Source organism: Trichoplusia ni, unplaced genomic scaffold, assembly GCF_003590095.1.
Source record: "Trichoplusia ni isolate ovarian cell line Hi5 unplaced genomic scaffold, tn1 tig00001227, whole genome shotgun sequence".
Classification (NCBI taxonomy): domain Eukaryota; kingdom Metazoa; phylum Arthropoda; class Insecta; order Lepidoptera; family Noctuidae; genus Trichoplusia; species Trichoplusia ni.
In genome coordinates this window covers 54,583-69,492 of record NW_020800102.1, presented here as the reverse complement: position 1 = coordinate 69,492, position 14,910 = coordinate 54,583, and the positions used below count along the sequence as shown (strand labels likewise).

At 38.3% G+C, this 14,910-nt stretch overlaps 1 protein-coding gene across 1 annotated transcript; it reads right to left on the bottom strand.

Annotated features, from left to right (window-relative positions):
- Nucleotides 1–363: 363 nt before the first annotated feature.
- On the bottom strand, nucleotides 364–14,056 carry LOC113507248 (T-complex protein 1 subunit eta). Its single transcript, XM_026890128.1, has 13 exons — nucleotides 13,945–14,056; nucleotides 12,776–12,874; nucleotides 11,624–11,785; nucleotides 10,538–10,613; nucleotides 9,224–9,335; nucleotides 8,495–8,628; nucleotides 7,109–7,284; nucleotides 5,659–5,813; nucleotides 3,713–3,882; nucleotides 2,883–3,017; nucleotides 2,152–2,340; nucleotides 1,682–1,806; nucleotides 364–1,190 (listed from the first exon to the last, which is right to left on the bottom strand). Exons 1-13 carry the CDS (start codon nucleotides 13,945–13,947, stop codon nucleotides 1,092–1,094), a joined length of 1,635 nt encoding a protein of 544 aa, XP_026745929.1. The 5' UTR covers nucleotides 13,948–14,056; the 3' UTR covers nucleotides 364–1,091.
- Between the last annotated feature and the right edge of the window lie 854 nt (nucleotides 14,057–14,910).

Genomic DNA, 14,910 nt, shown 5'->3' with positions numbered 1-14,910 from the left:
ATTCGTGATAGTAAAAAAACTTTTACTATCACGAAAAACACCCGAAAATTCGTAGCATAATAATTAGGCACAGAAATACATATTATTCGACTTTGCATTTACAGCAAAATTTCATTGATTTAACATTCAAGATTAGCGAAAAATAAGCATAGCAAACTGGCTTCATCGAGACTTAGACATTCATAGCAAATACTCGGTCCGACCGACCGTGAATGACTTCCCGATCATCATTGAAATCATGAATTGATTAAAAAAACATGAAATCCATAACTTTTTGATGTGAAATATCTTATCACTTGATTTCAAACTACCTTCTGATTGTACTCCAGGACATAGAAGTGTAGAATAAATAAAACGATTCCATAGTATTGAATATTTAATAGTTATTATTATTAAAATAATAGTTAATACTATATTATCTTAGTACTAAGCGTGAACACCACTCGCCTGCTCCAGTTACGACACAAATGCAATAAATATACAAAATGGAAATAAACGCTTTACAATTCAAAGAAAAATGCAAAATTCACTGGCTTTTGACGAACACGACTTAGAAATGCTTTAACAGCTTTATAAATACAGCAATATTTAATAACCAGCATTAAAATTGCTACAATTTTCAGTAACTAAAATCTTTTGTGACTTTACATTCAACAAAAATTCAGCAAAACTGAACGGGTTGGAAACTAAAACTTATGGGTAACAGAGACTTTGCATTGCCTGAGGCTTAGCGCGTTGTGACAAGTCCACCACACATGCCCATCATTGCAACAGTAAACTGTAAACCAGGGTCAACAATGATAAACAACAACCCGTGTGTCCCGGGGAAACGATTGACTGTCAAGGACAAGTGCTAGTCTGCGATAGGGTGTCATGGGACCCGTTTTAACTTTAGGAAACTGGAGAAACAATCCATTGGTCTTAGAAAGATAAAAAGTTCAAGCAAAAATCTTCCTAAAAGTGATTGCTTCCTCTTAAAGATTTCATGTTAAAATATTTGGTTTAACACCACGATAGGTGAGAAAATATGAGTTTGGGAACAGACGGCGTGGTTTATAAGGCGTTATGAGTAGTGTGGGGTAGTAAGAAGCTCAGCCCATGCGTGGGCGACCCATGCCGCGGCCCGGAGCGCCCGCCGTGGGCATGTCCGCGCCTTTCACGTTCTTTATCGTTTCGTCGACCGACAGGATCTGTGGGTGGAGATGGGGTGTTAATTATAGATATATTCATTAATATTTTGCTTGGTCTTCCTGTATTTTTTTTTAAATTGAATAGGTGTTTGGATTAAATTTTTAATACAAAATACAAGTATATTTTTGTTAGTTTGAGCTTTTGGAATTAGGTAATTAATAATTTTTATACCAATGAATATTTCTTTAAACCGATTTCTTTTTTGTTATCCCCAGTTCTCTGTGATTTGAATGTAGTACAATAGAGGACTGCGTTGAGAGGACCCATTAGGACTAGACATAAGATGAATAACTTGTAAACTTGGTATTACCGTATACATACTGTTGTTATAAGGTATTTGACTTAAAAAATATGAGCGGAAAAAAGAGATCTTTTCGTGACTTCACTTATCAGTGCACTTTTAAGATGTTTTTTACCGACAAGTGACGTTAACGTCAGGCTCTAAAGCCTCCAATTTTTATTTAATCTATTTGTCTGTATCGTTTGTTACCTGTGAGGCGGCCTCGCAGGCGGCGGTGACCGCGTTGATCTTGACGATGGCGGGCTCCCACACGCACGACGCGTAGTTGTCGCCGATGTCCTCCTTCTGGATGTCGATGCCGTACCACACCTCGCCTGCACACAATGTCACACATTAGCCAATCGAATAGAAATTGTATTGAACAACGAACGAAATAATCAGCTGCCGAGGTTTTTTTATTTCCTTTAAAATATGCAGATTCGGTGTCCTCACACATCTATCATGACACATCCATCCATCACAAGGCATCCATCACGACACAACCCACAACACATCCTTCATGATACATCCATAACAGCACATCCCATTACAACAATGTAGTTATTTAAGACTACTTTTATAACTGGGTTTTGGCGACCTCAACCACTCGGCTATCCATACACTCGTCGTCTCCATGTTGTTGGCATTGATTCCGCTTCACAGAACATGTATGCACTGACCGTTGTGATGCTTGTTCCGCAGCTTGTTGAGCAGGTTGGTCGCGTCGAAGCCCGCGTTGTCGCAGAGCTGGCGCGGGACGGCCTCGAAGGCGCGCGCGGCGGCCGCCAGCAGCAGCTGCTCCTTGCCAGCGACGCCCTTCGAGTGCGTGCGCAGGGCGCGGGAGATCTCCATGTCGATGGCTCCGCCGCCTGCACATCATTATTTATTATTATTATTGGATCGCTAAAGACAGACAAAAAGAACAGGGACATTTGAATTATCCCGGCTGTTATTTATGCATCTGTGGTATTCGGTCCAGTCTAACCAAGGCGTTGTCTGTAACTGGGTTGAGGAGGTCAGATAGGCAGTCGCTGTTTGTAAAGCACTGGTACTTAGCTGAAACCGGTTAGACTGGAAGCGCGACTCGGATTCAAACCGGACGCAATGCTCATATCATATGTTTCTGTTTAGCCTCATATTACTTGAAGATCCTCATAGATTCTCAGAAATTGGATCCGTTTGTTAAAATCATTGGCGAACAGAAACATACCAATACAAGACAAGCTGGTAACGTCATTAACAGCTTCGGAATTGGCGCCCACCGTGGGGCAACTCATAAGAGTGGTGATCAATTCTCGTTCTCTGTATGAGAAGCCTGCAGTGGGACAGTTACAAGCTGGTGTTATTGACAGCTTCGGTAATGGCGCCCCACCGTGGGGCAGCTCGAGGCCAGCTAAGGCAGGTAACTCACCAGCGACTACAGCGTCGTTCTTGATAGTTCTCCTCACGATCATGATGGCGTCGTGAAGGGAACGCTCCGTCTCTTCCAGGAACTGTTCAGCGCCACCGCGGAGGATCAGAGTGCACGTCTTGGCGGCGGGACAACCTAAGAAGAAAATTACATTTTAAAATTTATGGTAAAATATTATAACAAGTAATACAATTGTATTTTACTCAAAATAGCCATAATAGTACTCAAATATGTTAAATATGTAACCCAACCTACTAAAACGCTAGCCGCTTTTGATTTTTGATGTAATGAAACTAATAAAAGCGTGTTAAAATGTACGATGTACACAAAAAGACACATTTACTTTTTAAACTTACGCAAATCGAAACCAAAATTGATCACTGGCCAGTACTGGCGCGTATACCAGTCGAATTAACGACATTAATGAAACTATTGGCCAATCTGAATAAGTCTGTCAAGGCTTTACAAGATAGTGTATTACACATATTAAAACTAAATACAATATGACATCATTAAGTTGGTATTCTCACCCTCAGGAGCACCTTCTTTGCTACTGTACCCTGCGGAAGAGGATGGGATGAGGGTTAAGGACAAAGGAAAGGAGGTGTGGAGACAGAGGATTTTAGACAATGGGAAGTGTGGATTTAAGATAGAAAATGGATCAAAAACTTGAAATGTTAAGGACAGAACATGAGACATAATTACCTGCAAGGCGCTTTACCTAGTTGACAGCGCGCGAAGCGACGTGATACCGCAAGTAAACGTAATGCCCGCTATTCGTAGGTAATTCGCGTAGAGTGATCACAATTTGGCAGGGCAGGTGTACATACCGGTGAAGATGTTGTACCGCTCCCCGCCGACCTGCCTCTCGGTGAAGTGCTGGCAGGCCCCTAACGCGGCGGGCTGCAGGTCCCGCGCAGAGCTCAGTACTGCGCCGCCACACGCGCGCTGCGTGCGACGCAGGTCCTCCTCCGGGACGCGCCCCGCGCAGAACATGTCGCTGGGGGAGAGGGGGACAATCAGTACTGATAAGGAAACTAGAGGTAGTCGCGAATATCCCCAACACACATTATATCCCGGTGTTCTCGAGTTTTACCCAGATAGTATTCAAGAGAGAATTCCCAAGCTTGGTGAAGGAGATGAAGGCAGTGGAGAAGCTTGGGGTAGGTGATGGGGCAGTGGAGAAGCTTGGGGGCGGTGATCGTGGCAGTGGAGAAGCTTGATAATGAAGATTGAGGCAGTGGAGAAGCTTGGGGTATGTGATCGGTGCAGTAGAGAAGCTTGGGATAGGTGATCGGGGCAGTGGAGAAGCTTGGGGTAGGTGACCGAGGCAGTGGAGAAGCTTGGGGTAAGCGATCGGGGCAGAGGAGAATCTAATGGTAGGTGATCGGGGCAGTGGAGAAGCTTGGGGTGGATGACGGCTTAGTAAGAGTCAAAATACTTAGAGAATGCTGCATAATTTGATTGTTTCGTCTTCCAAATACAATTATTATAATTACGGCTAGGAGTACAATTACTTGAGCAACATTACGAAAGAAAGACACCAGTAACAGTCACGGTTCTTGAACTAATAACATTACTTTAAGACGTTAACCATAGCGGAATTAGTTGGTCTTGATTTTCTGATTAAACCATTTAGTGTTACTTTTATGAATTGAATAGGCAATAGGCACAAGTCGTGCAATCAATTAATTAATACCCGATGCAATGTCTGGCTTTTAATTCAATAAATAAATAATTTTTCGTCATCCGTCATCCTAGGGTTTTAAATGACATCGTTTCGTTCACAAGCTATGGAAAACTATAGAACCTGCTTTGATACGCATAAAAATTTAAATAGGCTAAGGGTGTAGAGAGGTGCGACACCGGTTTCACCATCGCGGGTCACAGACCCGGAGCGAGTTTCCTCGTTATTACGCCATTAGACCCTTCCACCCCCGAGCATATAGCTCTAGCGACCCTAGCCAGTCAGTTAAGGCAAGGATTCCCCAAGTGTGACCCTCTGGGGCATTCAGGTTCCGTTGTGTCGCTCCCATTTTTTGTTTAGGCGGGGGAGTCCTTATGGACACCCACTCCCTCGCAGGAGGAAATGGGTAGTGTCAGACTCTTACTGACTAAATCTGAACCGCCGTGCTACGTCATCCACGTTTTTGTGTCGGTGTGCTGCAATGCGTTGCAATACTTGTAATCCTACATACACCGACCGCGGGCTTAGCTGCAAGCTGCCCTGCGGATGTATGCTCCTTCATAGACCTTCAGATATTATTATTTACTAGCTGTTGCCCGCGAACTATATTTTCCCGAATCGTGAACGGTAAAGAAGGCGACAGAGAGGTTTGTTTGTCAGTGTCATCGGAATTTAACGAAACTCTCCATAATCCGAACTTTTCGGATGTATGTTGTCGACTCAAAATCAATATTTTTTTTATGTTTTGTTATTCACATAAGGTTTCGATCGAGTCTACCGTACACCTGTACGAAATCTATACTAATATATAAAGCTGAAGAGCTTGTTTGTTTGAACGCGCTAATCTCAGGAACTACTGGTTGAAATTGAAAAATTATTTCTGTGTTGAATAGACCATTCATCGAGGAAGGTTTTAGGCTATAAAACATCACGCTGCGACTACTAGGAGCGAATATACAATGGAAAATGTAGAAAAAAGCAGGGAAAATTATTCATCTTCGAGGGCTTCCGTTCAAAAATTCCTAAGTTATATCTTCTAACCACGCGGACGAAGTCACGGGCAACAGCTACATGTTTGACGTGACTCACCGGTCCGCGAAGTACTGCGTGGCGACGTCCCCGATGGGCAGCTTGCTGAGCACGACGTTGGCGCCGCTGGCGTGCAGCGCGGCCAGCTTCTCGTACAGGATCTGCCACTCCGCGTCCACCACCTTCTGGTACTCCTTCACGTTGTCCACGCGGACCTGGCGGAGGACGAATGTTATAAGTGATAATGTTCGTTAATAAACAATCTTAGTTTTTTACTAAATAAATAAAATTCAAAGGCCTAGCTGCAAACAGTGTTTCTTGCGAGATAACGTCAGATAGAAAGAAATGGAAGAAGATATGTTGCGCCGTCCCCAAATAAAATGATTGCAATAAGGGCAGGGGAATGAGTTTTTAGGCCATTTTTTACACCCTCTAATCAAAACTATATACATTACTAAATCTTATACATAAAAAATGAATTGCTTTTCATTAGTCTCACTAAAACTCGAGAACACCTCAACCGATTTGGCTAATACGGAAGGTTTAAACGGTAATAAAATATGGAAATTTGTAAAAAATAATGTATTATTGTCTGTATTATTATTATCGACTGTTAGGCGGTACGTAGTTCTCCGGGACAGCTAGTGTTCAGTAATTGACCTCATAAAACGTTGGTTCCTCACAGGAACTCAGAAATTGGATCCGTTATTTATAATCATTGGTCAAACACTTGCTTCTACAACGGTATACCATTTGACTTAAGAGTTTTTAGGATAAATTTGAAACTTGAACAAGGCTGAACACTTTATTTCGATCATTGACGAGCGGGCGGGCATCAACTGTAGCAAGGCCAACGAGACGAGATAAAGAATGAAAACACATATTATTTGAATAAACTATTCTTAGAAACCAGAAGTGAGGACAGGTTTTTAGAAAGAAAGCACGGTTACGTCACAAACAATTTAACCCAGTCATTACAAAGATAACTTACAGTTAATACATCAAACTCGAATTACTGCAAAGGAATATGAATGACAATTATCGAAATAACAATATGGCTGCTATGCTGAATAAATACAACGAAGGTCACGGAGATGTTCCAGCGAGGCCAGCTGACAGCGGAGAGAGGGCGTTGCTAAGGGCGCTCCGTCTTTTATAGCGGACTGCTTGTCAAATCCCAGGTTCGAATGAGGCTTCACTAAGGATCGTGAAGGAAGTTTCACTTTGAAAAGGAGGTTTTGCTAACACTATTTTAAAGTTCGAATTTTGACAAAAATGAAGGAATAACTCACAACATGGCGGGCCAAATGTTGACAACTGCCGTACTGCTGTACGCTACTGTAACACATAACGACAGCTGTCATCGACCAACTCACGCCATATATGCACGTACGAGTGATAAGGACAGGGATAATAATCCCTCGCTATCGCAATGTAACTCAGTAACGGTCCGCTTGTTTACGTTTTTTATCTCGTCTCGTTGGCCTTACTGTAATGGGGTATAACTCACCTCAGCGTTGTCCCTCTCGGCTTTAAGTTCCAACTCTATATTAAGCAGAGCGATCTTGCAGTTATCGTAAGTCTTCGGCTGCATCTCGAAGCCGGCGTATGAGAAGGTCTTTTTGAAGGCCACGCCAGCGACCAGGAAAGAGTCTTCTAAAGCACCACCTGACACTTTCTTGATACCTGAAAGATATAATAAATATAAAGTATTAGTATAATAAATATATGGTCTTTAAATTGAGAGAAAATTCAAGAGGCATATCTCATAGTGGATGCAATTATGGTGAAGTTGGTATTAATTTATTCTCATATATATCGAATGAGGCATGGACCAGGATAAATGGAAGGAGGGAAGGGTTATGCAATAGCTTGTGATATAAATTTATAACTTTTTGACTGCACGGATAGCCGAGTGGTTGAGGTCACCACACCAAACCCACTACGCGACGTGTCGCGGGTTCGATCCCAGCGTAGGACAAGTATTTGTGTGATCCACAAGTGCTTGTTCTGAGTCTGGGTGTCTTTGTGCATGTGATTTGTATGTTTGTAAAACCCCCGCGACACAAGGAATAATTTCCTTACTGCGGGAGTCGTTTTAAAAAAACAAACATTTTGTTCGTGTCATATAAATCCATTAACTTCACTTAGGTATGGAGGCGATAGACACTTTTATGGCGACACTTACTTATAATGAACAACTTATCTTAAATAAAACAAGCCTCATATTTCCTTGTTGATCCTCAATGATACTCAGAAATTGGATCCGTTTGCTATAATCATTGGCTTGTGTTACTTAACATTTATTTGAAACTAGTATTCCTAAACATATTATAATAGTTTATCGTGTTTCTTGCAGGGTCTTTTGCATAGGAATGTCATTTTGGAATTGTGCACTTAAAGAGTTATCACTATAGCGTGTTGTAAGTGACAGTAAAGTCTATTTGAAATAAAAATATATACGTGTATAAATTCTATAAGTATTTTCCATGAGGACTGGGTAGAGAATCGTGTAAGGATGTGGACGAAGCCTTGCCCGGCAGTGGGACAGTGGGCTAGTTAAGAAAGAACTTATTCGTGAGACGACTACATAGTGTGACAATACTTGGAAAGTCAATAAGATGACATCACTGATTATACTAATAAGTATGCTGGTGTCACAGATAATGTAGCACTTTCGTCTACTGTGTTCCATGAAACATACGAGTGAGTCGTATTTACAAAATTCTAGAAGGTAAATGTTCAAAAATAGATCAGAGATCAAAGTCCACCAAAGCTATCCTGAAAATTTCACCCAGCTTATCGGTAAATGCCTCAAAATTGACATACAAAAATCCAACCGGAACAGCAAACAAACAAGAAAATACATAAAAACGTGGTAATAAATTTTTCTCACCAATCATATCCAAGGGCAGGAGCGGAGCATCCAGGGACAGTACAGCATCGACCACCATCTTGGAGAAGTGGTCCTTCTGCTGGTGGATCAGCTTCGAGGACATGGCTGTGGCCGCGCACTTGGTCAGCAGTTCCCTTGAAGGTGTATCAAGGAGTTAGTGTTGAAAGTAGGGGGAGGGTTGAGGGGATGGGGGGTTGAGGAGGTTCATTTCTACTATCAAAACCTTCACGGTTGATAAGGTGTTTGGTTTTTTAATCATTTTTGTATTTGTAAGACTTATACCAGCTCACCACATTATTTAAAATTTTGTTGATTCATTCTGACTTTAATTGCATTTTAAATGGCTTTATTTGTAAGTAAATTAAATGTTTAAATAAGAAACAGTTTTTTTCAGTTTATAATTTTATGATAATACCAGTCTCAAAATATCCCCTAGATGGGCACAAGCCATCTACCTCACTGCAAGCCATTTCAAATTTCAATATTTATGATCCAGGTTTCCCTCACGATGTTTTCCTTCACCTCAAATCAATGGTGTCTTATATTCATGAAGAAAATACATACATACAACTGAAATCATTCCTAATTTGCCGAAATAATGTACAATAAAAAATTGCATTCATACTTTGCCTGAGTTGGGATGGAACCTGCACCTTGTACATAAAAACACAAGACCATCACGATAATCAATAAGTATTTATGTATAGTGTTATAATACCGAGTCCTTACCTCTGTTCCTCCGGCGACTTGTTGTCTATCTTGACTGCAAGCTCCTTGATGCGGTCCACAGCCAGCTTGGCGGCCGTGCGGACTGCTCGGACGATGATACGAGGGTGGACACCTGTGGCATACAGATACATGTACTATAAGTACTCGTAATTAATTAAGGGTCTGTTAAACTAGGGAATATTTTACTGAAATGTGAATGTTATATCTCTACAAGCTGTTGCTCGTGACTTCGCATGCTTCGAGATCGGTTAGTTATAAACTTTACACTTTTCTATAAGACGGGTAAAAGCCTATGTACGTCATAGGCTAATCATATCATATCAACAATCTTCGGTTCAATAGGATACACATACAAATCTATACTAATATATAAAGCTGAAGAGTTTGTTTGTTTGTTTGAACGCGCTAATCTCAGGAACTACTGGTTCAAATTGAGAAAATCTTGTGTTGAATAGACCATTTATCGAGGAAGGCTATAGGCTATATAACATCACGCTGCGACTAATAGGAGCGAAGATACAATGGAAAATGTGTAAAAAACGGGGAAAATTCTAACCACGTGGACGAAGTCGCGGGAAACAGTTAGTACCCCTATATGCATGTTGAACTTGAGTCTAAATTTCAAGTCAAAATCTAAAGACCACAACCCGTTTTACCCAATTGCGACAAAAGGACAGAATGATTTTTATAATAGAAATATGAACAGCCTCATTTACAAAATAGATCCTCACAGATACTCAGAAATTGGATCCGTTGTTATAATCATTGGCTGTTCACATATATTATTAATATCCTACTAATATTATACACGCGAAAGTAATTAACACATAGGATAGTTTTTATCCCCGTTTCATGTTTTCCCTGGGGGCATTTTCGAAATTAGACAACTAGTTATATAAGGGGTGTTAAAGAGTTCCAAATGTTTAACAATTTTGGATTCTAGTAATAATGAGCTCTAAAAGTCCAACTACAACATAGTTGGCGAAAAGCTAAGCTGATGATAACTAATCATCATCATCATCATCATCATCATCATCATCATCAGCCTATCGCAGTCCACTGCTGGACATAGGCCTCTCCAAGTGCACGCCACTGAGATCGATTTTCGGCTTCTCGCATCCAGCTCCTGCCAGCCGTCTTGCGCAAGTCATCACTCCACCGTGCCTGAGGACGTCCTACACTACGTTTGCAATGATAACTAATATTACACTTTAATCATTTCCCTGACCCGTGAGTCATATGTAAACATTTATATTGTTTAACTAATGCAACACAGCGAAGTGGTTAAGAAATAATTTTATTGTTGAAACATACCCTCTTCAACGAAGGGCTTCAATCTCTTGAGGAGCTCTCCAGCAAGGATCACGACTGATGTGGTACCATCACCAACCTGTAAGAAATTATCATTATATTATTATTAGCACTTATTTCACATTCAACATAACATAGTCTTTCGAGAGGAATAGCCTGTAATATAACCCATAGGTTAAAATCGTTTTAGATGTCAATGTTCAGTCACTTATGAATGGGATACAAACCCGCGACATATCACGCACAGTGGTTATGGAGCGGCGTTTTATACCACTTGGCTATCCATATAATCATAATATGCAGCAAGATTCAAAAACTTTTCCTTCTTCACCTAGATCCTATAGGTACCAAAGAAACGACCCAAGATCAAGTTGTAGTTTTGTATTCAATATTATTGATTTGTTTACCTATATATAATTATCTTATCTATTATTATTATCTAAATCAACGTAATTATTTGTTTATTTACATTATTTTGTTCTGTATAATATTTGGGTAGTTAAAAGCCTCATTTTATACTTTGATCCTCACATCCATTCAGAAATTGGATCCGTTGTTATAATCATTAGCTTAAAACTTACTCTTTCATTAAAACAACATTTTTCGTATCTTAGTAATAGACATTAAAAAGAACATCTTATTTCGTTATGTCAAAGTTTTGGCAACTTATCCATTGATGCAAGAGAGAGAAACAGGAACTGCATAAAATCTTCTAAAGGTTAAACTAGAGATGCGCCGAGTAACGAGTACCGAGTTTTATTCGGCTCAATTCCTTTTCATGACTACTCGGCTGAGTAACTCGGATCAATAAAATCCCCATTTTGCGAGCGTAAAAAAGCACACGCGAACGTACTCATTATAATTGATTTTATTAACTGTGATTGTGACAGATTTCCTAAATTACTAATAATGCTTTTTATTGAACACTGTTCTGCATAAATGTAAATATATTGCTATTTTCGAAGATTACAGTACTCGGCATTGAACCGAGTACGGCGATTACCGATTATCAACCGAGCACTCGACCCATCTCTAGTTTCAACTCTGACACCAGGTTCATCCATCAACCATACAATAAGATCTTCTTACCTCAGCATCCTGTGACTTGGCAATGTCGACCAGTGTCTTGGCAGCGGGGTGGACGATGTCTAGCAGCTTCATGATGGTGGCTCCATCGTTGGAGATCACCGCTTTGCCGTTGTGGTCCACGATGAGCTTGTCCATGCCGCGAGGGCCGAGGGTGGTGCGAACCTGGAAAGGGTGATTTGTTAATTGTATGACTGTACATAAATAACTAGCTTTTCGCCCGCGGCTTCGCGGTCGGTTATATCGCGTTTCCAAGAGAACTCACAAAAGTTCGGGATAAAAACTATCCCATGTTCTTTCTCAAGGTCACCTCTATCTATGTACCAAATTTCATTAAAATCAGTTCAGTGGTTTAGACGTGAAAGCGTAACAGACAGACAGACAGAGTTTCTTTCACATTTATAATATTAGTAAGGATGATAGTTTATTGGCCACAGTCTGAGTAGTTTGCTTTGTATAGATTTGCCTCCATATAAAGTTGGTCATAGTAAGGCTTTTTTATTGTGTGCCTGGGAAAACTAAACTGTGTTTTAAACTGTTTGCTAATCACATTTAAATTAAACCTCTCATAACTATGAAGGGTGCTATCTATTTGTTTTTCTTTTAACTCATACAAAGTGCTATTTTGTGTCTGAACTCAAAATAAAAAATTTAGAAATAGCCTCATTTACAAAATAGATCCTCATAGATACTCAGAAATTGGATCCGTTGTTATAATCATTGGCTATGTTACTTATTCTTAATATTCCAATAGAGTTCAAAAACACATAAAAATATCATTTTCAGACATTTAAGGCTTAACCAGGCATTAATTGGTTGGAATTTCTGGCATCTAGGTTTTTGAGTCACAGTTTCTTATAGTTGCAAACTGTCTTTTTTTACCAACCACAATTTTCACACGCCATCTAGTCTCAAACTAAGCAAAGCTTGTATTATAAGTAAACACACTGCATTTCTAAATACACACATAATAATAATATAAATAGATAAATTACGCCCACACAATTATAGTGAGATATACATATTGATAGGCTTTCGCTCCTTGTAAAACACTGGTACTTAGCTGAATCCGGTTAGATTGGTAGCCTAACATAGTTGGGAAAAGGCTAGGCTTATGACTATGATACATTTTATAGACTGGTTTAAAGTACTTACGGCATCTACAACCAGCTGACAGGCATTGATGTTGGAGATGAGCTGGGGTTTGCCCTGGGACTGGTCCGTCCCCTCCTTCAGAACTAAGATCTGCGGTTGCTGGAAAGATAAATATATTTCATTTTATAATTATATCTATTTTACTCAAGATCACCATGTGTGTGGTGGTGGAATTTGGGTTTAATGCATGCAGAAGGTGTATAGTTTAATCCCCATGCAGGAAAAGTTTTTAGACATTTCCAAAGTATATTGTCCCTTTATTATTATCATAGTCCCTACTAATTATTCAAATAAATAAAATTTCCAATACTAATTTAAGATTAAGGTAATTTCTATACTTTAAGGTATTTGTTTAGTTAATTTTAAAAGTTTCAAAATACCTCATTGTTGAAATATAACTAGATAATGGTTAATTAATTTATAATCATAGAGATGATTCATATAACTCAAATTAAAATGATTTTGCAGGAATTCTATTTGGTCATGACTAACTTCACATACAGTATAAAATAATAAACATTTATATTCATAAAAAAATTAAGCTTATATTGATACTGATGAAAACCATTTAAAATACCATTACTGAGAAATAGCTTCATTTTTAATGTGTTTTACTGTCATAAATATCTATAATTACTTCAGGAGGGGTCAGTGAGTACCAAATTATGTTATAAATCTAGATATTACAAATAAAATACAATAAATATTGGTGTTATCATGGGTATTTAAGTAACTAGTACCTATATATGAGATAAAATATTTGTAATAATGTGAATTTGTATTAAATTTTAGAAGTCACATGAACATTTGGTTGCTATCTGAGATCATCCGTCATAGACAACTGAAGATCGGACAAAGCCGGATAATTTATACGTTTATAAATTAAAATAGAAATAAAATTAATGTTTCGGCACCATAAATATACAGTGGAGAATATTTCATACCCATTTTAAACATAACAGTGGTATAAATTGCCTTAAATTTCACATAAACAAAATATTTCTCGAAATTTAACCCCAAACTTTTGTTGACACTTTTTCACGAAAAATTACACAGAAATCACACAAAATATTAACGCGGCCGAATAATTTACTAGTTTCGCTTTCGATTAAGGATACAAATAACAAGAAATTATGAAGGATTATGGGAGAAAAAATAAATTAAATTACCATTTTGACTAAGATCTTTCCACAAATAAAACTTGAATGAATGAATTTGACAGTTGACAGCTGACTTGACTTTTTACTGAGTTGCCACTTTATATTTAAGTTCTCTATGATTTTAAATAAAACGTAAATTTTCTCCGAAGAATACTAATTTAATAGTTAATAAATTACGAATTTTCTACTTCTATAAAAATAAAGTCCGTTTTGACCTCTGGAAGTTCTTGTAATAAATCCCATGTAATAGCACTAAATCTACTTCAGATATGAGCCCTCGGGTAAATTTTTTGTAACCTTCTTTTCAGCTGCAATTTATATTTGTATACGTATGTTACGGTATTATGGTATGTTATTTTGCCATATTATTAAACTTTATCGCACACATATATTAATTCGTGAAAAGAGAAATATATTTAGTAAACTTCTAATAAATTGTTTTATTTTTTTAGTATAGTAACTAAACGCATTTCTGATTGGTTGTTTCAGAGAAGAAGAATGGAACGGTTTCGAGTAGTGAGGATGTCATCTTTTGCAAAAGTGTAATAAATCGATTTAATCAACGTACTTTAACCTCTCGATAACTTAAAATCAAAATATTCATTTTTTCATTATTTTACTGTTTTCATTTTACTATACTATAAATAATTAGTCTTATCAGTATGAAAAAAACAAAATATGAATGAATCAATCAATCAATGATTAAAAACCAAAATTCAAAGAAAATGTATTTCTTAAAACCAAGCAGTTATAAGAATTGAACTTAGACTCATTCATAATAAAACATAACGAAAGTATGTTTATATTGTTGTATATTTGAAAAAACGTGTTACAAGAAGGTAAAACTTAATAAATACCGTGAGAACCTGTGATCTAGAGTGACCGATGTAAATAAATTAAAAAATAAAATAATAAATTTTAAGTGCAATATATGTTTTTCTTTAGTTTTAGAATATTTAATAAAAAGACTATCTA

Excerpts from the sequence above, each read along its gene's own strand:
- LOC113507248 (XM_026890128.1), bottom strand. Across the intron at positions 7,285-8,494 it reads CCTGCCCTTGGATATGATTG|GTATCAAGAAAGTGTCAGGT; the intron begins GTGAGAAAAATT and ends TATATCTTTCAG. Across the intron at positions 2,341-2,882 it reads GAACGACGCTGTAGTCGCTG|GCGGCGGAGCCATCGACATG; the intron begins GTGAGTTACCTG and ends AATGATGTGCAG.